The sequence below is a fragment of the Abramis brama genome (genome assembly GCF_963993115.1).
Source record: "Abramis brama genome assembly, chromosome: 10".
In the NCBI taxonomy this organism is placed as follows: domain Eukaryota; kingdom Metazoa; phylum Chordata; class Actinopteri; order Cypriniformes; family Leuciscidae; genus Abramis; species Abramis brama.
The window spans coordinates 22741711-22766891 of NC_139972.1; the positions used below are offsets into that span (position 1 = coordinate 22741711).

Sequence of the window (25181 nt, forward strand, 5' to 3'; positions counted from 1 at the left end):
TATGTATTTTCATGCTTTGGTAAGTATACCCTGCCACAGTTCTTCTCATCTTAGACATGTTTGAACTGTACATACAAATGTGTTAGGGCAAGAGTCAGCTGCACTGAAATTCAGCTACCATGAGAGAGGCACGTAGCAATATTTAAAAGACAGATTGCCTGCAGCTTCAAATGACACAAGGGAATGAACAGCAAGGCCTTTTGCTGTTTGCTGCGCTCCAAGGGGGCTCAAAGCAATGATCAAGCAGAGGGAACAAAAATATGATTAAAGAGTGATGCAAGACAGATGCAGGCACCCTGTCTTCTAAAAAAAAAAGGCGATAGAATGTAGGAAAGAAAGCTTATAAAAAACGTTTTTGCCACAGTAATCCTGAGGTTTGGATTTTATATATTATGTTAGTTATTACTGGTAGATTCAGTAAAGCAATGAATGCCTCCTCACATTGCTTTGTAAACGGTGAACAAATAATTCAGGCTGTTTTAGTCTCCCAGGCATGTGCTGGATTTGATTTCCTCTGAATATCGTAAGAGCAAGTTTATATTCTCTTTATGTTCTCAAACAATCTTTTGTCACCACTTCTTAGAAGATGAAAAAAGACACCAGCTTGCATCATGAATTTTATTCATTGTATTTTCACAACAGCAGTCAAACCTTGGGGACCGGCCCCTCTCAATAGCATCCACTCAAGTGAATAGCAGTCACAGAGTCTGACCGATGTCAAGAGAGTTTATGAAAGTAAAAAAAACCAAAAAAACACTTGAGCTCATTATGCCTCTTGTTCATTTGTTCTAGGATGGCAGAAATAGAACCTATTTGCTTCTGTGGAAAGTTCAGTGAACATAATCAATTCATAATGGAATTCGATTTTTTTCTTTTGTCCATGGAAAGAGGCACCAAAACATGAACAACACCGTGTGCACACACACACACACACACACGCACACAAAAGACGTAGGCAGTCGCATACTACTGTACACGTTTCGATGTAGCGCAAATGTGCACCGTATACTGCAGCGATGTGCATGGAAATAAAATTCTGTTTCATTCAGACGTTAATCTGTCACAGTTCTCCAGGCAAGACACAATGACCTCAGCACCAAGCCTGCAGGAAATCACAGTGGGGGCGCAATGGAATTCATTTATAATTCATATCAGGCGCACAACATTTTATTCTCCACGGCAGAGGCTTATAGAACAAACCTAAAGCGAAATCTGATATATTTCATTAAACCTCATATATGGCTCATTAATTATACTTGTGTTAAGCTTACTGATGTATATCTCTTTGTAAGAATCCTTTGGGGCCAAAATAATGTAACTTATAGTTAATAAGGGCTTAAAGGGATATTTCAGGGATAGAAAATGAAAAATCATTAATCCACCCTCATGTCGTTCCAAACTTTCTTTCATTATAAGGAACATACACACAAAAAAGGTATTTTGAGCGAAGTTTCGGCTGTTTTGGACCCCATTGACTTGTATGGACAAAAACTGTTAAAACATTCCTCAAAATGTCTTTTGTGCTCTGAATAAGAAAGAAAGTCATGGCAGTTTGAAGCAGTGTTGTTAATGTTAGCTAAAACCATTAAATATAAATATACTAAATATTATATGGTTTAAAAACCATTCTAAAATGGTTTTCATTAATTGAAATAAAAGCTTAAATGAAATACAATTTTAATATTAGATTAAAAACAAACAAAAATTTGAAATGTTGCATTGGCAACCAACTGAAATAAGCTGAAGTACTGAAATTGCTCAAATTAAAAGCAAATTCAAAATGTTAATAAATACTAGAATAGTACATAAATAATAATAAAATAACATTGGTTTGGGATAAACATGAGGGAGAATAAATGAGAGAATTTTCATCTAAGCTTAGTTGATTCGCCCCAAAAAGTGTAAACAGTATGGCTGTGGGACTATTAAACTGATCTTTTTGTTTGAACATCCCAAGCAGTACAGCATAGCAACACAGACTCAACCAATGGCGTGAGGTTGGGGGCGTTACTGTCGGTTTTCCAGACCAATGATAGATGAGGGGAGAGTTTGTTTAAAGTTACACACTCCTGCTTTATGCAACACTAATCACTGGTATTAAATTATGGATCAAACTCCAGCAATGAGGAATTTTTATTTAGCCTACACTGAATGACGCTAACCGATAGATTTTTTTGTATCTCATTGAATAACTCTGCAGAAACAGACCCCCGGTGGGATTCCTGCCACTAGCACTACAGTGACATTGTCTGAATATGCCGCTGATCCCAGTTTGGCAATGTGCAAAAGAGTATTACACCAGCGCTTAATCCAGACACATCTGGAGCATGCTGGCGGCGTGCTAATCAGCTCTGGGAGGATTAGCATCAGGCTAGCGTCATTCCACAAGGCTTGTCTAGTCCAGCTGAAAGCTTCCTTTCCATTCTGAAGGAATCTAGCGGGATGGGGACTGTCACTACTCGTTTGACTTTGATGTATGCTAAGTCTGTTTGCCATGTCATATTTTCTTGATCTTGAAGCTTTGGAAGAAAAACATGTTTGTTATTCTGCTTCTTCATGACAGAGTATTATGTTTCTCATCTATCAGGGCCATAACCACCATAGACACGTTGCACTCAATATTCAGATTTAGTCAACCAATGACTTGATTCGTTTCAGTTGATAACATTCGGTCCACCCTTATCTTCAATATGTGTTTAAATCAATGTCATCTGTTATGCTAATAGATTACATAGGCCTACATTGATATCAGCTCTATAAACGGTCTAAATGGTCCCTACAAAAAACGTCACTGTATAGTAATAAAATGATCATGTTGTTATTGTGGTAGACATGTCATTATCATCTGCAGTACATGTCAGATTAGTTCATAAGCAATTACATCTGTTGTTTATTAGGCCTCTTGTTGACTTGTAGTTGAAGTATGTAATTAAGCACTCAAGTTTCCTCCCAAAGGAGGAAGGAGAACTTATTTAGCTTCTGACTAGAGATGTTTTTGAGTTTTAAATCTACAGTTGTCAAATGTAATCTTTATAATTATTCACCACGTTGTCAACAGTGTTGAACTTTGTTCTCCTTTACAGATCGCCGTTAAAACATGACGATCTCAAAGCGCACCAGTGAAGAACAGCATCATATGGCATCATTTCGACCTCAATATGTGAGGAAATAAACGTATCAAAATATCTCCTGGACATGGTAGTAGCGTTGAAACTTGAGCAAGATGACCGCGCCTGTGCTCTAGTTCTGGGCTTATCATCTTGGAAGATACTCCTGTGGCAAGCCAGAATGGTTGCTGGCTCTGAGTGCCTGGTCCACAGTACTGATGTAACCGTCAATCAGCCGTTTCATATCTGGGGTGAAGGGGTCAAAGGTGGGATGTCGCGTACCTGAGCGCTTGAAATGGCCATCCTTGTTGCACTCAGCACAGAGAAGACTCTCTTCACTGACACTGGTATTGAGGAAGGAAGTGATGGATCGTAATGTGGGCACCAATGCCTCCTGCAACTCCTCATAATGCACCACCAGAAGTGTCTTTCCATAACGCAGCCAGTCCAGTACGTGAGAAGCCCACCAGGAGGCATAACTACCCACAAATTCTGGCCACTCTGGAAAGAGGAGAAAGTAGGATGGTAAGAATTACATAAATGATTTGTACTAAATCTTGAGTTTACATATTATGAGGATACAGTATGTGTCTCATTTTTGTGTCTCCGAGTCATGGACCTCTTATAATGTGTTCATAATACCTTTGCTCTTCCAGTGCTGATCAGAAGCGTAACCAAGGTGCCCGGCGCACTTGCGGTTGAACTCAGCCATGAGTGAGCGGTACGGGTTTCTTATCAACAGTATTGCTGTGTCATACATCTCTATATCCCGCTGGCTGCTCTCATGTGTCTTCACGCAGATGGTCCGTCCACTCTTCCAGTAATCTTTCTCACCCTTGAAGCCTGCACAGTTGGGAGGAGAAGAGGATTAGAATATACAGCCAACTGCATGTGGCGACCACTCAGTGCCGGCTCTGAATCCAAACATATACATTCCAAAAACTGCATCCAAAAATGGTGTTAGTCCAGGCATGAGCACCACGGCCCCCCTCAGGCAAATGTGTCAGGCTCTGTGATGGATTTGAAAAGGCACTGCGACTTTCAAGGCAGGTCAAGTTCTTTAATAATAGAACAAAAATATGCTCAATAAAGTTTGGCATTTGAAAGAGAACAGAAAGTCAGCTGTGCCCAAATGCACAACATCAAGCGATCGCAAATAAATTACGTATATTTATGGATTAGAAAAGATGAAAAATGTCAAGAAACTTCACATAAACTCTATAAAATAGTCTCTGCTGTATGAATCTACAGCCCCATGTAAAAAAAAATATTTTACCTGAATTTGCAGACCAAATTGAACGTGATAAGATAATAAGGCTGTGTACCACAAAATAATGGCAAGAACAGACATCTTTCTGTTGAGTTATTCTTGTGAGCCGCACTAAATAACTTGCATGTAGTCAGATTTATGAAGAAATGACTCTTTAAGAACCGGTCCTTGTAATGATGAATCATTCCAAAAACTCACAAATCCTGGAGTTACTGTTTGAATCAGACTGAATGAACTTACTGAATCAGTTGCAGTAGTTATACTGGAAATATTCCCAAATGAATTAAATTGTGGAATACAGTTTAAATGGAATGGAAAATGACTGATCTTATGACTGAACTTGTAATTCTGAATTGAGTCAGGAAATCCATATTGATACCCATTCCTAATGACAATGGCAGTTGTGCTTAGTAATGCAGTTATGCCAAGATGTTGTGGTGGCAGATTAAAATGCCCATTTTCTATTAGAGACATCAATGTTTTTGATTTTCTGTTTATGTGCATGAGAGAAAAAGATATTATGATATTATGATAAATTCATCTCATCCACTGTCTGAGCAATAATATTTTTCAGAGTGGCTCAATATGTGGGAAAGATTGCCTCCAGCAATGATGCATGCAGTCTTTTAAAATGGTAATATATATTATCACTGATATAGCAGTGATAGTGTTACCTCTATTGTAGAGGGTGCCATCAAAGTAGTAACTGCCTGTGTAGTAGCCTGTGGCAAGCTCGATCAGATGCCTCACCCAGGTGTTCCCAGCCCCAGGAAAACTGGACAAAGCCACCAGTGAACTTGACTTCTCAGGTAGAAACTTCTTCTCTGTGCATCTGGAATCTGGACCAAAAACTGGCACTTACAGAAGGTAACTATAAGCAAAAACCTGTTATTTTCAGCCAGAATTAAATGAGTTTAAGGACTACAATTGTAATTTGCTGTGCTTTTTTTCTGGTTGTGTAGCACCTACAGCTCTGCATAGCCCTTCAGAAGGATCCGGATGCTACTGTAGGTAAGAATGACTAAAGTTTATTTTTAACAACAACTGTTTACAATTTTCTTTCTTGTCTTGACATATTTTCTATTGCAACAGGAAGCAGTGGAAGGACAGCCTGAAAAAAAACAAGTTGCTATTATCTCTTGCTAGAGCTAGTTGGTGGCAGGTGGTATTAGATAGACGAAACATTTGGTACATTATAGTATACTACAGTTAAAAAGTTTGGGCTCAGTAAGATTTTTTTTTAACTTCAATTACTGAGATAATTATTAAGACCAACGAGATAGTATTAGTCTTACCTTGAACAGGTGTCTGATAGACCTGGAGGAAGAGATGATGGGAACTCTGGTTAGGCAGACTGCTGTTTTCCACAGCACAAAGCTCCTCCTTCACTGGCTCGTGAAGAGTGAAGCGAGGGGTGGCATAGCCACAGAAACAGTCGGGCTTCCTGACCAGGGCCAGAGGAAACTCCTGATAATAGAGTAAATATGTGTATGAATCTCACCAAGAGCCGACCCCTATGTCTCTCCATCCATACTTCAAATTACAACTATTTTGAGTTATCCGAAAACGTTCTCAAGCACTGCAATTAGCTTCTCAGCTAAAGACGAAGATAAATCAATTTACCATGTTGCTGGAGTGGAACAAAGCATGACCATCTGATAGAGAGGGCCAAATTATACCACAATCAAGAGGATTGATTACAGAGTGAATTTGTGCTCTTTAGGGACACATTAAAGGTTAAAAAATCAGATTGTGTTTAGAAGACTGTGTGAAAAAATCTGTACACCTAGAAGAACAACAACTAAAGCGGACCATATCCAATCTGAATTAATCTATATTAAGTCAGACCTGATCCATGCAGGTCTTGATGCACCATTGGGAGGTGAGGTTGGGCTGGACGGCATGGGCCAGGGATGCTGCTGTCGTTTTGTCAGGATTTTTGAAGCATCCCCGGTAGCGCACGTTCCTGTCTAAAGGCAGAGAAGAATGGAGAAAATTGCTGATTGACAGGAGAAAAATAGTGTAGGAACAAGACTTTGTGCCAACACTCAATTCATTGCTCTAAGGTCTGGAATGCTGCAGTGAATGCGTAATTAGGTATAAGATGTAAAAAGAAAAAAACCCTTATAGACCTTCAAAGAAATTTCAAATAGTTCAAGGAATGAGGCTGTATGGATAATGAGTGAACAGCAAAGAAGCCACATTTCACAGAAAAAGGAAACTACGCTATCTATTTTCCGAACCCTTTTCAGGCACAGCTGTATGTTTCTTTTAGAAGGTGCTTTTGAATCTAAGGAGATGAATTTTATAAAATTTACTATGCTTTAAAACGACATTGACATTTTATTTTGAATTAACTTCTCATGATAGCAGATGTACACAACATAAATATGAATGATAATATGTTTAATTGATATGCACTACCATTTCAAAGTTTTAGGTCCATAAGATTTTTTATTTGTTTTAGATATAATAATTTTATGCTAACCAAGGCTGGATTTGTTTGATTACATACAGTAAAAACAGTAATATTGTGCAATGTTGTTACAATTTAAAAATAACTTTTCTGTTTGAATAAAAAATGTCCTTTATTCCTGTGATGGTAAAGCTGAATTTTCAGCGTTATTACTCCAGTCTTCAGTGTCACATGATCCTTCGGAAATCATTCTAATATGCTGATTTGGAGGTCAAGAAACATTTCTTGTATAATAATACATTCTTTTCAGGATTCATTGATGAATAGAAAGTTCAAAAGAACTTTTTATTTGAAATATAATTATTATATATATAAAATAATTTAATGCATCCTTGTGGAATAAAAGTATTAATTTCCTTATGTAGTGTAGTGTAGTGTATATTTTTTATCATTTATATAGCATCTTTCCAAAGTTCATAGTCACTTAAAACATTTAAAAACATTTTATTGGCTTAAAACAAACTTTTCTTTATAAATGACCCACCAGCTAATTTCCAGCCAGCGTTGACAGTGAAATCAGTGGAGAAACTGATTAAAAACATGGACAAACACAGAATGTGAGTGGATACTGTGATTTAAGGCCTTCATGACACTTTGTCACCTTTGCAGAGTAAACAAGCACTGTAAACGAAACCCCAGGGCTTTTGTTTGCCTCTGCAACTAAATGAAGAGCCCCCGCGGACCGCCGTTTGCGTTTGAGGGATCACATGTTTCTTTGTGAGGGCCGTAAATGAGACACAGCTGCATGAAAACATCAAACAAATCACTATTAAAACAGACTTTAGCACAGTGGAGAACTGCAGCTCTCGGGTGAGTCTCTGAACTTCTTACTAAGACAAGAGGTAGAGTGTTCAACTTTACCAAAAACAAGGCAGACCCCATGCAGTCACTGATACAGGTGTGGAAAAGTGATTCTGATTTTGCAGAATATTATACATAGAATATTATTCACATAAATATGCTATGCACTACAGGCTATACTGCAATAATTAAAAAAAGAGATGATAAAATTCTTTCATAGTTTGGGAGTATGCTTCAAAATGATATTTTATGAATATATATAAAAATAAAATAAAAAAAGGCCTTTAAAATGGGGGACTGCAATTCTGAAGCAACATGAAAAACTAAACTTGTATTTAAAAGCTGTCTTAACCGTACAATGCACATCTTATTTAAATAGTGATGCACAAATCCCTCTTAACAAGATATTAACTTGTACAATGGATAGTATTTTCAATTTAAGCCACAAAACATATGGTCCGTGGTTAATAGCTGTGTCTGTGAGTGCTGTGCTGGGCCGAATCCAGTTGGCCTGAAACTGCAGAGGGACATTGGGTCTGGACTCCGAGGTCCAACAGCATGTGGAAGAGACTGATGGAGGAACCTGTTTCAAACATATGGCCACATCAAAGCACCACTGCCAGACTGGATTACCTGCAGAAGCAGCGCTGGGTAGGAACTGCAGATATGTGCATTCATATTTACATTTATTCATTTGGCAGATACTTTCATCCAAAGCAATTAGGTTATATATATATATTTTTTTTTTTTTACTTTTGTGTTTCCTAGGAATTGAACCCATGACCTTCATTGTCAAGACTATGCTCTTCCAGTTAAGCTGCATTTTTGCACACACTAACTGCAGTGCTAGAGAGCAGCATATTCGATTTTAAGACTTTACGAGTTATGCGTTTTTGCATGTTTGTATGAGTAATATTTAATATTCCTTAAGTGATTTTGTATGCTTCCCAATGCACTGGTAAAGCTATGCATGACAGAGTGGGAAGTTCTGTCCTGAGAATAAGTAAACTTATTTCAAGCACTCACATCTCCGCTGGCCAGGAAGAACCTCCTCCACCTTGTAAACGGACAGACGGGACACACCTCCACAGATGGCGCCCTTCTCGCCTTTGCAGTCCAAGTTACACTCCTCTTCTTTCATCCGACCGCTTGTGATGCGGTTGCCACAGTAACATTCAGTCCCATATTCAAGGCCAGCGAACTGGTATCCGCTGTGTTAAACAAAACATTCAAAATCTAATTATACTCACAAAAAGTAAGCCACCCTGGTTGGATAGCATGAATATTTACAGCGAAAACGCTTTCATTTCTTAATACAAGACGATATTACATTTTTCACAGCAAAAGAAATGTTAATACAATATATATAATGTGTGCATGTGTGTGTGACATACTACCAGTTTCATTTTGGAATAATGTTTTTTATATATATGTTTCTGAAAGAAGTATCTTATGCTCCAATGGCTGCATTTAATTGATCAAAAAATACAGTAAAAACAGTAATATTGTGAAATATTATTATAATTATTTTACAAGAACTATTTTAAAATGTAATTTATATGCATGTGATGCAAAGCTGAATTTTCAGCATCTGTACTCCAGTCTTTAGTGTCACATGATCGTTCAGAAATCATTCTGATACGATAATTTCATACACACAAAACATTTCTCAATATTATCAATGCTGAAAACATTTTTATTTATTTTTTGTATTTTTTTGCTTATTTTTGTGGAAACTGATAAGTTTCAGGTAAGTTTTATTTATTTATTGTTTTATTCTTTTTTTTTACCAAGGATGCATTATAGTCAATTTATCAAAAGTTACAGTAAGAACATTTATAGTGTTACAAAAGATTTATTTTTCAAAAACCACTCTAGTCTTCCAGAAAAGCCTTACACAAGTAACTCACACTAAAACCCTTGAATGCAGCCCGGACCCAGTAGGGATTCTGCTAAAGTCCACCTGCATCTCTCTGTCCATCCCTGCCTGTGAGCCCAGCGGTTTACCAGCTGGTGATTGGCCAGCTTGCTGAGCCAAACATCTGTCTCACCCTTTCCATACCCTGTGGTGCTAGACTCAGCCACTTTGTAGTGGCAGCCCTTCTCATGGTGCCACTGCGTACCACCTGCCCAGCTATCTCACAGTAACGAGCTTGTCCAGGACGCTGCATCTCAACTTTTAGATGGAACGAAAATAATTTTTCTTCAATCACATTGACATAAGAATCTTTATTGTCATAGCACATCAGGTATACAATGAAATTGCAATGCACCTGCGGCCAGTGCATAATAAATGCATAGCATATAATAAATGCAGTGTATAATAAATGCACTGGCGAGACAGCAAGTGTCATGGTTGTGTTAACCACAACGATCATCCTCAATCTCAACGCTTTTGTCCTTCTCCATGGCTCTCTCGCCTTTTTTTTTTTTTTTTTTTGGAGGTTGCAAAAAGGCGCAGCACGATTCCATTCAAGCATGTTGGTGTAGGGCTCAACAGGTATTAGCTTGAGCCCCTCTGCAAATTGTTTCCCTGATCCTCTGCTTTAAACGTGGCATTGGCACTGCCATGGCAACCTCGCCAGGGACATTCCCACTGTTAATCTGCACTCTGAATTAATCGCTCAGTCTGAGCAGACACGACCCTGCAGACACAGAGCAGGGGAAGATTTTCTACCTGTCATCTATCTGCAAGAGGATAATACTGGGCTGGGATGTCAGATCCTTTTCCATCTGAGCAAACATAGAATGTATTCTTAGATATAAGTAACTTTTGGCAGGTTCCATAAATATGATGTCTTACAAGGTTACAAAATGTTGTAACCTTTACAAAGATGGGTGCACCCTGCTCCATCAGTTTGTTTCATGCTATGCAGTTAGACAGACGTCAATCACCGAGCACCGCAACCGAAACAGCAACCACCTTTTATTATGCTGCGTTCACGCCATAACTACTGTAATTTGGAAGAGATGGAAACCTGTGACGTATATTCGGAGCGGTTCGTGACTCAAACTTATGTTTCAATGGCAACACTATCAACAGCGAAATGAAACTGCAGCAGTCAGGTGGTACAGGTCAGTGCTCTTTAAGTTGTTTATGTTCATTATTATTGTAATGTTATTTGCTTTGAGTTTTACGCCATCTCTCGACTCATGATGCTTTGCAAACTGTGCTGGCTTTAGAAGACGCTCTGAAGGGAGGGTGGGATCTCATGCTTTCATAGCTAACTTGCTATTGCTAGCCGCTCCGAAAATTACCTACCCTACCTTTAAGCAGCATAACTTAACATTGATAATAAAAATAAATGTTTCTTTAGCACCAAATCTGAAGGATCTTTCTGAAGGATCATGTGACCCTGAAGACTGGAGTATGATGCTGAAAATTCAGAAATAAATTACATTTTAAAATATAAATCAAATAGAGAACAGTTGTTTAATATTTCACAATACTACATGTTTATACTGTATTTTTGATCAAATAAATGCAGCCTTGGTGAGTAGAAGAGACTTCTTTCAAAAGCATTACAAAATCTTACTGACCCCAAACTTTTAAGATTATTTCAGGCTTTACAACCTTAATGATTTTTTTCTTTTTCCTTTTATTTCCTTTATTTTTCGTTTTAAATTTTTACAAAATTTACTAAATTATGAAAATGATAAAATCACAAATTTAGTTTTAAACATTGTGGTAACAAGACTACAAAGAATAGCAAATCTCACAGAAAATTAATAGAAATTAAAATAACTCATTTATAAATATAAATTACATATTATATGATACTAATTCTGAGGCTGACGATCTGTACCTCCTTTTCACTAATCATTTGTTGAAATAGAAATAGAAAAATATTTTTTTTCAAGTTTGTTTGTTCTTTGTACAATTTCCATAGACATTATATCTAGCTGTAATGCAAGACCATGATATTGCACAGGTCATGATGATTGAGGTAAAACAAAACCTTAAAGTTGTTTTAATTTTATAATTAACACGGTTAATTATGATTTCTTCTTCATAGGAAGTAACTATGTCAATGTGAACAAAGAAAATCATCTCTAGCTCATGGTTAGGTTTCATGGTTTCTAATGGACTATTTGGATTCCCCCTGAACATTGCAAATGTCACCCAAGTAATTAAATAAGCTCTGAAACGTTGGGGGTAATTACAGGAGGTCAGTCTTCCTCACACTTTTTCTCTGGTGGTCAATTATCTATCGGCCTAAGAACTAGAGACAGTGTATACTCCATCACGGCAGATAGATGTTTCTCCTCCAGCATTAGCGGAAGCCAGGTCCAGAGTCGCGGTCCATTAATTGGGCCTGATCCCATTCCCAGCATGAGCTCCGCCAGCTGGCACACGGATTCATGCTGCATGTTCTTTTCCCTAAACACTGTTTCATTATTTCGTGATTTAAGATGAGCACAAAGGAGACTCAAGGCAACAGATGTCCATCTGCTTTTCAGTGGCTCCATGTTTACAACAAAAGATGTCTGTATTTAACTATATTGTGTATTAATCACATACCTTTCCATGCAGGTGTCCTGACACAAGGTGCTGGTCATTTTCCGGAAGTCATAGAACACCATCCCTTTGAGTGCCCGGTCCTTGGCGTCATCCAGAAAGCAGCCGATGTAAGTGCCTGAGCGAAGAATAACAATCGCATCACAAATTCAGAACGTGACCTTTTTCTGCACAAACAGATGGGAAGATTCTGCAGCACAGCTTGGAATCGAGATAATTGAGAAAATAATCCAATTATCATAAACAACCAATTTGTCATCCTGAAAAGCACACAGCTCATTTAGCACAGACTTTCACCTTTGTGTCGGATTTTTCTTTTCGGAAGGACTTTCTCCACTCTAGACGCTTCCTGTTCGGACATGAGGCTGTGGAACCAGCGGCGTCTCAGATATCGGATCTCCTGGTTTCGTGAGGTCAGCCATTGTGGTCCAGCATTGTCTTCGGACAAACCGCTTTGGTATCCCACCCCCTTGCCGTTGAGCCGTGCGCTCATTATTCCATAACTTGTCCGGAGGGCAGGCGCCTCCAGGGACCTGGGAGGAGACGGCAAAGACGGTAATGGAAAGTAACTGCTCGTCCCACGCTGTGACACCACCAATCCATGTCTCTGCAGAAGAAGGACACTTCCAGCCATAATGTAGGCGACACCGAGGAAGAAGAAGAGTAGCTGAGTCCGTCGTAAAAAGCGCTGAAGCCTGTAGAAGGGCTTTGCCATGTTGCCCTACTTCCAAGTTAGTGAAGAAAAATGTATTCTACAGTTTCATGCTGCCATTGTTCCAACCAAAAAAAGGTAGAGATCTATTCCAGGTTCTTCATTCTCTAGAAAGCTCTACCACTGATACCTTATTCACATTCTGTTTAAAAGCTCTTTGAGCGCAAAATTCCTCCGGCAAAATGTCCTGCCGTTTACCTGTGAGAGGATTAAGTGAAAACTTGAGTGTGGCGTTACATCCCCTTGATGACAGAAGTACTTGTGGCAGAATGTACTCTGAGCTCTTACACCTCAAAGACTTCGGGGAACCTGGTGGGAAAATAGAAAGCAGTTAGACACAAGTCAAAGCACATCTTTCACTTTTTTTATTCGCAGATATAGACCGGCGTGCTAGAGACAAGAAAGAAATATAGAGTGTGTAGCAGTTATTCTGGTAGTATGTCTCCATTAAGAGGAGATAGAAGGGCTCGCTGGCTGGAGAAACATTACCTGTTTGTGCTCCTGTCTGTCTTTATGAGTACACAACAAATGTGAAGATTGTAAGAGGGTACATACAGTCTCCTACTGGGTGCAAAATATGGTGGGCTTGGGCTCTGACAACCCAAAGGCAGTATACACAAAGAGTTGCGGATTTGTGTGTGTGTGTACATAATAAAGTGAAGTACGTGGAAATGTTATTTCGTTTTTTACAGTATTTCAGCTAGAAAGAACGCATAAATTGTGACCCTGGACCACAAAACCAGTCACATGGGTCAATTTTTTGACATTGAGATTTATACATCATCTGAAAGCTGAATAAATATGCTTTCCATTGATGCATGGTTTGTTATGATATGACAATATTTGGCCGAGATACAACTATTTGAAAATTTGGAATCTGAGGGTGCAAAAGTTGTCCATTTACGTGAGATGGTCCTCACTGCAGAACATGAAATCCACGGGGAGGGGTCGGATCCAGATCCAACTCCTCCCACCTTACATATACCTAAACCTACCCATCTCCACCCCCTGATCCCTAAACCCACCCCTAAACCTACCCATCTCCACCCCTTAATCCCTAAACCCACCCCTAAACCTACCAATTATATCTGGATCCAACTCCGCCCCCCGGATCTCGTGTACTGCATTGAGGTGCTACTGATTTATGTTCGCGATTGTGCTGCATTCACTCACAAAAATAAATGTTTTATATATTTACGGTAGGAAATTTACAAAATATCTTCATGGAACATGATCTTTACTTAATAGCTTAATGATTTTTTGGCATAAAAGAAAAATCGATAATTTTGACCCATACAATGTATTGTTGGCTATTGCCACAAATATACCCGTGCAACATGTGACTGGTTTTGTGATCCAGGGTCACAATTGATCAAAATTGACAGCAAAGACTTTTAGAATGTTACAAATAATGTTATTTCTATTTCTAATAAATGCTGTTCTTTTGTGCTTTCTAATAATCAAACAACCCTGAATTTTTTTTATTACGGTTTCAAATATTAAGCAGCACAACTGTTTTCAAAAATAATCATGTGACACTGGAGACTGGAGTAATGATGCTGAAAATTCGGCTGTGCCTTCACAGAAATATATTTAAAATGGAAAAGTAGTTATTTTAATTGTACAGTATGTTTTTACTGTATGTTTGATCAAATAAATGCAGCCAGCTTTAAAAAAAATTAAACTTTTAAATATAGATAGATAGATAGATAGATAGATAGATAGATAGATAGATAGATAGATAGATAGATAGATAGATAGATAGATAGATATAGATATAGATATTTAACATCAATCCTCAACAAATGAAAATTACAGAAATCTGCCAGGGGTGATTAAATACTCTTTCCATTCCTGATTTTCATTTCTCAAATCTAATGTTTTTTGACATGTAACATGCACACTAGCTGACTGAGTGAAATGAAATCTGGTTTAGTACTGCTTATCTAAGCCAGATAGTTTCTGGAATTTGCAGCACTTTTCCACCTCCATTCGCTTTAGACATTCTTGAAACTTTCAGCCCATTATTTCAGCTCCTCTGAGAATCCTTTTGTGTGGCAAAAACAAACCTTGTAAAAAGTCTTACTGAACACCGGGGTGGGCAGTCTCTTGCTTCCATTCATTCTTACCAATCAAGCAAGTCTAACTATACAGAGTCCACTGTGTGCCCCACATACTCTACCAGACTATTTTATCTGAAAATAGAAAATGACAACACGGGCTGAGCCTTAATTGCATAATCACCAGACTACACATGAATATGAATGTGGATTTGGTTTAATGCATGGGAATCTAAGGCCAGACGAAGAGTAAAAACAGAATTTAAACTAATTTAATTCAAGATGGTCTTCAAGTCAATTGACCATATTTACTTTCTTAATACATGTTTCTGTGCTTAAACAATCCAAAAGAATTTCTGTAATCAATGTATGTATTTTGTTGTCCTTTTCAACTGACATCACTTAGGATAATGTAAACCAATAGCCAAATAGCTGTTTTCTTTAACTCTTTTTCAATCTCATTTTACAGCTTCAAACTTTGGGGCAAAAATGTCATTATTCTTATTCTTAGATCTTAATCAGAGATAACTGGGCTTGTTGCAGCTCTTCATACAAGCACAGCTTTGCTCATTGAACCCATTTTATTTTTTTGTCAGTGAGCCCCCGACTCATTCTTTTTAGGCCTAGTGCTGGAAAAATGCCTAGATTTGCATAAATGCTTGAGATGCAGGGGCGGGTGTCCTAGCCAGCACCAGAGGAAACCATAACTATGCGGCGGCTGAGAATGTCAATCAGCCTGAGGGCTCATTATTCTTCTAGCTATGAACAGTGAGTGACTGGCGTCTGGTAGTTTTTCCCCCTCTGCCAGCACACAGAGCAACTTTCTAACAAATCTCTGCTTTACAACACAGAGGCTGCATGTAGTTGACAGAAATCAAAATAACACACTGCATCTGCCAATCTACACCGTAATTGTGTGGGGAAAGTATTTTAAAAAACTGATTTTAACATGCAAGGACATGTTCTAATAAACCATGTCATATTCAGCTATACTCTATGAATCTGCTTTTCATTTGAATTATTTGCAGCAACATGTTCTCATAAAAAAAATGTCTTTATACATAATTCATAGCTTTTGAATAATATATACAATTATGAAAAGCTGCTTACATGTATATGAACAAGATTTACAGAACTGACAGCTGTTCACAAGACGTTCTTGTTGTGTTCTTGTGTTAATGACAGCTAGATAAAATCGAGCAAACTTTTCAACTAAAAACTGAAAATGTTTTATGCATTTTGGCTGTTCATTTACACGTCAGTGGCATTTTGGGGGCCTGAAAACAGTTTTTCTTTTTTTTTGTGCAAGTTTTTTGCGTTTTAAGTGTTCAGTCTGTGTTTAGTGTTTCTTTACAAAGTGACCTCGCCAACTACTGGCCTGGCATGCATAATACAGTGTTTTTAGTAGTTTTTGTGGATCCGTGTGAACGGGGATCGTTTTGGTAATGTTTTCGTCTGTACGTGAAAAACCCAAAGCAAATACTTTTCCACTTTTAGTACATCGTTGTCGCGTAAACGCACCCTTAGAACTGTAGGCATGCCATCTTAAAAATGTTGCACTCATGGCATGAGATGCTAAAAAACAACTTGACTTCTATATTTTTTAAAAATGTCTATACATTTTTTTTTTCCCTCAGCAAATATTGATATATGCAAATCATTTTAATTTATGCAATCAGTTCCATTACAATTACAATGATTGACAACTCAAGTATAAATACATACATCCCCTAAGATGAGTTATTGAAAATATAAATATAGACATTGAAAGAGATTAAAAAACATGTACATAGGGCTTTGTGTTTTGTGTATTTATATAGGCTCTTAGTGGGCATTTAATGTCAAAGCCTACTGACATCAATTGTTATTTCTGTTCCTCTTTCATCTCTGTAGAAAGCAAACAAATACTTATTGCATTTTTTATCATTAGGCATAATGAAATAAAACTACAGTGTAACTAGAGACAGTATTTTCCCCAAACAGAGTATAGTATTTATGTTACATATTTTTGCTCAGCAGTTTTTGCTTCAAAATGAAAATACCTCTAACAGGTGCTACAGTATGCCTTCACTGCTTTAAAGTGAAGGCATGAATCCTACTCAACTAGGATTTTTCACTAGATCTAATCAGTTAAAAATCACTTTTGAAAATGAACCTGAAATGAGGCCACGGTATGTTTATGAGAGATGAGTTTCTCATCATCTTGGTAAACCGGAGCATTTGGCAGTAGTACCAAGCTTTTTTTTTTTTTTTTTGAATATTATTCACTTTAAATAACTGTAATTAATGGAGCCAAAGGGAGGCGGCTCGATTAATTATAAGGATGGTCCGTTAATGAATTTTATAGCAGTGAGATGCGTGGGACACATAATTCATCTTATTTTATCTTTCCTTTTCGCTCTGTTGTGTGCTTGCTGGTAAATGGCACTGCATTTCACACAGAAACAAATGCATTTATGAATAATAATGCAGAGCCAAGGTCATTTCCATTTCCTTTCAGGGAACTCTGACGACTCCACGGTGCATTTCAGAGGGCATTAAGTTCGAAATCAAATGTTATTCGCCTTTATTTGATGTATTATTTATTAGACTATTTTGCTGTTGCTCTAGTGACATATGCCTCAAAACTCTTGAGTTGTAATAGCACTGGGCTGAGTCTTCATGCTGTCGGTGGACAGCAGCGAGCGGGTGCTGTATGTCCAGACTGGTGCACTCATTTGTCTTCATCTGCTTTCCCAGCGTGTTATCATCTCACTTACAGCAGGGCAGCCACACTTCCATCTCAGAGGCTGATGGACTGACCCTGGAGCTCAGATGCTGCCTGGAAAGCTCTCTTTTCTCTCATATAAGCATATTGCCACCATCTCTGGCCATCTGAATGTTATGCACTCCACTTTAGTATCTCTGAATGAAGCATTTCAGTAAAAAAATGTTTAAGCAAAGAAGGTTTCCACAGTCATAATCTTGCTTCTAAAGAGTGTCACAGTGGGGCGGCAGACATATGACAGGTGGCCCGCTGTTCCCCTGGCCCCCAGTCTGTCCTCCTTTAATATATATTCAAGGCTAAATCCAAGAAACGAGGGGAAAATAAACATTTTTATATTATGCTTAACATGTAATGCATTTCTTCTTTCTAATGCACTGTACAAAAAATGTTAACCTGCAATTGTTACTGTAAGGAGCTATTTGTACCTGATCTAACCTTTACATTTAGTTTGGCTAGTGTAACCTAATATATTTAGGTTGATTCAGTGATGTTAAATAATACTTTGGTTTAAATTAATTTTGTTTAATTTAAATGTTACCACATGAAGCTAATTTTAGATAACTTTTTATCACTCAATACAGCAGTGCGAATGAAATCTCAAAATTAGTTTGTAGCTATGTGTTTTACATATATTCTGTAATATGTTCTGGGAAATAATCTTGCGGTAACACTTTATTTTACAGTGTCCTTGTTACACATGTTACATGTAGTTTCTATAGTAATAACTATAACCAAAACCAAACCCTAAACCAAACCTAATCCTAATCCTAACCCTATAGCAAGTGCAGTTAATTAATATTACTCAGTACTTAAATGTATAATTACACAGTAACAGGGACACCTTAAAATAAAGGGTAACACTTTATTTTACAGTGTCCTTGTTACATATGTTACATGTACTTACCATAGTAATAACATTAAATGATGCATAATTACATGCAACTAACCCTCAACCAAATCCTAATCCTACCCTAACCCTATTTTAACTTAACCCTTAGTACATGTGGTTAATTAATATTACTCAGTACTTAAATATATAATTACACAGTAACAGGGACACCTTAAAATAAAGGGTAACACTTTATTTTACAGTGTCCTTGTTACATATGTTACATGTACTTACCATAGTAATAACATTAAATGATGCATAATTACATGCATCTAACCCTCAACCAAATCCTAATCCTACCCTAACCCTATAGTAAGTACATGTGGTTAATTAATATTACTCAGTACTTAAATATATAATTACACTGTAACAATGACACCTTAAAATAAAGTGTAACCAAATAATCTAGTCTTGCTCAGCATTACACACCAGGGTTGAATAATCTAATCAAAGAGATTTAAAAAGACATTTCCAGCAGTTCACTGATTGGCAGCCTCTCAGCGAATTCAAAATAATGTATGCAAAGTTCCCAAGAGTAGTCGTGATGACTAATTAGGAGTTCACTTATCAAAATTGCATTTTATTTAGCATAATATTAGTTTAAAGGAAATGAAAATAAACCAAACAATATCCACCACGCTATTTAGTAGACACGCTATTTCAATCAAATGAATAATACTGCCTATATCTTGGCCAAGATGTGTCCATCTGATTTGAAACGCAAAACCTAAATGACTGAAAAAGCATTCGTAATACTTAATCAAAATCCTCTGAAGAAAGAGGAACCTCCAGCTGTGAGCTGAACTGCAGGTGATTGTCAATCACTTTATTTACAGCCTACTCAAACTATTGATCATCCACTGCAGGGATTGATTTCACTGCAGTGTCCAAAAGCTCCATATAAAGTGAACTGTTATTTGTTGTTAATTTGGTCCGATTTTGCTTTTGATCCAACTGAGCTTTTGATTAAAACACACAAAGCCTGTTGCAAAGTAACACACACATATAAGTGTATTGCGAGTCCGTATACTCGTTGTTTTTGTAGAAACGTTTCAAACATGTTCAATTTCACTGGTTCACGTCCAGTATTTACTAGACACTTACAGCGGCAAGAGAGGAAAGGAGATAAATTAGACAATGCATTAAAATTTTGTTAGGAATAGTCTGTCTTTGATTATTTATGCTTTGTGTTGCTTGAGGCACATTTACATTTGGGGATTTATAGCCCGGCTATAAACAAGGCACTATAACTAAAATTCGCTCAATAAATGCTGGCTGAAAAGATGGCGACTGCTGGCCCCTGGACACCGATTTATTGACCACTAAACTACAACGGATGCGTGCACGAAACGGTGTAGTCGAAGTACTGACACTGGAGCACTTTAACACCCACAGACCACAGACAAGTAAGTGTGATCATTCTGAGGCCTCTTCTGGGAGATAAAGCAAGTTCAGGCACACCGCAACACACAAATGCATATACAGTAGTCCTCGCTGACACAAACCGACAAGACTGCAGCATTATTTCCATGTATTTCGCAGGAATTCATCACCATCAGCTGCAGAGGATGACACTGCATTCCAAGAAACGTAGCCCTTTCTTCCTCGACTGTAATGTCTTCAATTTTTTTCAGCTGCTGCAGTAAGTAAATGTAGTTGTTTCTCACGAATTGAAAGTCTTTCAACTGAGCATACTCTGCTTCCTGCTTCTGTACAATGAAATTGAACAAGTTGCATTATCACTATCCTTTCTCCCACTTTTAGTAGTTCCTAAACCAACAGTAAATGTTGTACTGTAGTATATAAGGCCCTTAAAGGGATACCAGGAACACAAAAGAAGATATTTTGAGAAATACGTTTGTTTTTTGTTTTTCCGGCCTTTCTTTTCTTCTCTGATGACATGTTTTTCCGATGGAAAAGTCCCGCACTACATTTTTCCCGCCCCTGGCGCTGATGTAGTTTAGTACAGGTACGATCACCATTATTATTACTAGTGCAAGACGGACCTAACGGTGGTGATAACGGCAGTACATCCGCGATGCTGTAATGTTGAGTAATTGCATGTGTGCGTGCATCAAAGAGTAAGTTAATTTCTTATATTATACTGTGTATTTAGCTCTAAGTCTCCTGTGTCTCCAGAGATCCCACCCAGCCTCCCTCTCCCACCTCTTCTTCCAAAGCCAGCCAGTCCGTTGGCCCCGCCTCCGCTGTTTTCCTTCAGCTCTTCAGCTCCTCCTCTGACTTCACTACAGTATGGATTTGCCTCGGGTCTTCCGGTCACCAGCACCGCCTTGGCAAGAGTAACCCTGGGTCCACCTCCAGCCGCTGAGCCCATTACTCGTCTCATAGACCAGTCAGTTCAACCTTGGCTCCTCCTTCCCTCGGCTCCACCTAGGACCATCGTCCTTAAGGCTCAACCAGGCTCCCTCATTCCTCCTACTCCCCCATGGTCAGACGTTGGTCAGCCTGCGCCACACACTTCCAGGCTTTCAGTTGCTCTTTGTCTTTCCACCCCTTCTGCTCCGTCCCTCCGGCTCCACCTTGGTCCTTAGTCCCACTGGCGTGGTCTCATCGGCTCTGCATGGGTCTCCACCTCCTTCGGCTCAGTCTCTGTCAGTCGTCCCCCGAGTTTCATCAGCCAAGTCTCCACCATGGCTCCTTCATTGATCACTCTCCCTGTGTACTTAAGCCCTAAGTTCATTCACTTATGTGTCGCCTTTAGTTAAATGGTTGTGTGTTTTCTCCTATGTATTATTCCTGTTTTGGGATTTTTATATTAAAGACTGTTCACATTACCTCCGATAGTCACGCAATTCATTACAGCCACAGTTTAGCGTGACAAGATGACGAAGAAGAGTATTATAATATCACATATCCAGATGCATGGTGTAGGCAAACACACTTTTTGTATTTTAAAAACTGATTCAAGAGTTTTGATCAAGGTAGATGAAAAAAAAACAATGATATCAGATATATAAAAACAATATTTCCCCTTTTTAATGATGTAAAAAGAGAAGAAAATAATATAGACAAATGTTGTGCAGGGTTTAACTGGTTTCCAAATCTCCTGCAAGTTATTTGACAGCCCAAGATCAAAATTATAACACAGTTCAATGACTTTCCAAAATATACACATAAATAATAATGGCCATGGCAAAAAAGATCCGTTCATTCTATTTAGAATGCTTCTGTCAGTTTTGTGAAACCATGGGAGACAGAAGGGAAATAAGACTCTTTTGCAAACTGTGCTATGGCCAGAAAAATATTTCCAGAAGCATAATCAACCACCCTCCATGCATTCATTATTTACAATAGGTTTTAGCAAGGCTGGAGAACACTGCAGTCACCAGTGGTTGATCAAACCATGGGAAATCTAAAGGGGAAAAGACAGCCTAATAAAAGCAATATAAAGGTATTTACAGTATATGAATTGTGACCTGGTTCAAGACTTAATAATCACTTTATCTGACTGCTTCGTTTAGCTTCGTTTAGTAAGTCTCGTTGTAATGATTGTTCAGACACTTGACCTTGTAGCTGGAGATGTAATCACATTCTGAAAAAAACAAAAAGCTTTTTTCTAAAACATGTAAAGGTCTGCCATTACTTTCATAGCCTACGCAGCTACTGTAAATATATGCATCATATAGGCACAAGTTAAAAAAATAAATTGGAGCAGGAAGAAAAATTTGCAAAAGGGGCACTATGACATACAGTAAAAGCACACTGATGCAATGCAATCATGAAGGATTATGTATTCATACATTATTCTATGGCAGATGCCTCTCTGGAGATGAGGCGGCTTGCCCCATAGGCGGTAAATGTATGCGCCTGAAAGGTCAACCATGACAAAATGATCTTGATTAAGCCTGTGAGACATGAATGCTGAAGACTGACTCATTTACAGTCAGTCTGAAAATATTCCTTTTTCATAACCATAAAGAACCGATATAATGATGAAGGATGAGGGAAGGAAACACTAACGAAATCTATAGCATCTGGGAGCACTAAAAAGACATATGTTAGTGCAGTTCATCAGATAATTCAGCTCATATGGACAAATTATATCACTGGGCACATCATATTTATACACAGAACTCCATTAGACCTAGTGTATAACAGTTATGTGTTGTAGCACAAAACACAAGCCTATCTGGTCTATAAAAAGTTATTGCAATTTTTTATAAAAAGGTTTATTCCAGACACATGGGGACCCCCCATTTAGACTTTCAGCCAACCTAGAGGCATAAAACGTTATGTATATGCAATATTGTTTTTATTGATCAATGGACCCCTGGTTCTATTATTTGTATATACTTGTAAGCTGTTGTGTTCACTTGTGAGGGATTGGTTTTAACCAATTACATTAAAACAGTAATGTCTTTAATTCTAAAACACTATTTCTACTATTTAGACTATAAAGCAGTAGCACTGCAAACAAGTAGGCAAAAAATTCATGCATTTGAGCACAAATCCTAAAAGCAGAAACAGCTAAATCAGTCACTTGGACATTGGTCATACTCATAAACACTTGTTTGCATTCATTTTGACAAAACTGCCCATGACTTGAATAGATATATTGGTGTAGGCTATAAAAGTGACGTTTTTATAATTTACGTAAACTTTGGAATGCATTTAGTCTTAAGCAATAAAACATGTTAAATTATTAGAACAATACTTTTGTTGTGATAAAAAGCTTTTTTAGGCATTTCTTTTTCTTTTTTTTTAAAGCATAAGAAATTCTCTTACCTTCATCAACTTCCCCCTCGGCAGTGAAGAATACAAATCTTGTAGCATATTGAATGTATTTCAGAGATTTCCTTGGGTTGAATGTCTCTTCATGAACACGAGCATCTCTTTCATCTCTGAGGCGAGCCGCATCTCGCTTTCTCACTCTGTTTTGCTATTTTGCTCCTCTTGATGTTTGTCACTAATCCTCTTGCATTTTCTTATTTTTCATAGCTGTGAAACCACTATAACAGAGATAATCCTCATCTAAATCCGTTGCCGTGTCCCCTTTGCTTTGCAGTCCCACGTTTCTCTGTGTGAAACGCACGTAAGAGCTCAGCTGTTTTTAAGTCGGACAGCGCTGCCCGTGTGCGCATGCGTCAAAGAAGAGAGCGAGACCAGACCACACCAGGAGGACAGAGTTGGGACCAGAGCATCAGCAGCACTTTCAAGGAATCTGTTACTCAAAAAGACGAAGATGTAGGGGGAGACCGGGGAGTGGGTAACACGGGAAGTGAGTTGTAACATAGTCATAGTATGACCAATAAGAAATGAGCAACGGGGTGACATCACTATCGAACATGAGCACCACCTTCCTGAGGTTGTCTCTAGTTGTCTCTATGTAAAACAATGAAACCGTAAAAGTAAAAACAAAATTATGTAGCCTAGTCTATAATTTTGCTTATGATTTGATTTGTGATCATCTGAAGCAGCATATATTTTTTCTGTTGACGAGAGATTGCACAACATCCCATATCAACACATGAATGGCTATGCTCTTCTTAATTTTGTCATTTAATCTAAAAAGCAATATTTGTGAGATTTTGTCAGGCAAAACAGATTTATCATGTTTGCATATGTTCAATATCAAAGGTTTTTGTATGTGTTGTTATTTAATAATTTAATAATAATGTAATTCATGGGGTTATTTTATAAATAATTCATTGAATAGATAAACATCTTCACTATTAAATAAAATCTATAGGCATTATGACATAGAATACATTCTACCTTTTAGATTCATTTCTTTTACTGACATTCTTGTTTGACATCAGTTATTCAATTATTGAACTAAATTGTCAAAGCACAATTTTAAATAATACTGATTTAGTACTCTATATTAATGAGACTTTATATATGACAATTTAAGTTGTTCTTAAAGTTTAGACCATTAGACCATCAAAATGAGACCAATAATGGCTAAAAATTATATACAAATATAAATATACTATAATATGCTATAAATAATGATACTATTTCCTTATGGCTTGAGAAAAGTCAGTATATAAAATAACAGGCAGCATATTTTACCATATGATCCATAATTCATTCTTTATATCATCTTTTCTGATTCAGACATCAGCCCATAATAACAAAGCAGGGCCATAACCACCATAGACATTGAAGAGGAAAGTTAGTCCTCAATCTGGAACATTTCATTATAACCTTGTCTAACAGAGTTTTTTTCTTTTTTTCCTTTTACAGTTAATGAGGCTCGAAATGTGATGCACTGATATAGATATACTATATAATGAGAAGAAATCACTCTCAGGAGATTCGATTCTTTCCTTTTCATTATGATTATCATATCATATCAGTTCATATCAGATAAAGTTTATGATAAAAATGATCCATTATTGTTAGCATAAGTGTTGATAGCACAATAAGCCTTCTCGTCAGATTTATGGTCTGTTGTTTGAGAGTGTAAGTCGCTGTATGCTTCTGAAGAAAGTACCAACATATTTATCAGCTCAAAAAACACTGCCGCCTGTGTAGTGCCTCTGTAATGCTCACAAGTGTACACAAATCCCCCCCCCCCCCCCCACACACACACATAATTCCACACAGATGCAAA

The 25181-nt window shown here is 37.7% G+C and overlaps 1 protein-coding gene across 1 annotated transcript; it reads right to left on the reverse strand.

The window, feature by feature from the left end:
• Positions 1–604: 604 nt before the first annotated feature.
• On the reverse strand, positions 605–23684 carry wscd1a (WSC domain containing 1a). The gene is made up of 9 exons (XM_084126504.1): positions 23348–23684; positions 12471–13194; positions 12177–12291; positions 8681–8865; positions 6226–6347; positions 5673–5844; positions 5052–5216; positions 3750–3950; positions 605–3608 (listed from the first exon to the last, which is right to left on the reverse strand). The coding sequence occupies exons 2-9, from the start codon at positions 12886–12888 to the stop codon at positions 3256–3258; spliced, it is 1731 nt and encodes a 576-aa protein (XP_083982630.1). The 5' UTR covers positions 12889–13194; positions 23348–23684; the 3' UTR covers positions 605–3255.
• Between the last annotated feature and the right edge of the window lie 1497 nt (positions 23685–25181).

Bases quoted from the DNA above. Each gene is read 5' to 3' on its own strand.
- wscd1a (XM_084126504.1), bottom strand. From the start codon at position 12,888: ATGGCAAAGCCCTTCTACAGGCTTCAGCGCTTTTTACGACGGACTCAG. The intron at 5,217-5,672 runs GTAAGACTAATA...TTTTTGGTCCAG, and splicing joins CTATCAGACACCTGTTCAAG to ATTCCAGATGCACAGAGAAG. The intron at 3,951-5,051 runs GTAACACTATCA...CCAACTGTGCAG, and splicing joins TGGCACCCTCTACAATAGAG to GCTTCAAGGGTGAGAAAGAT.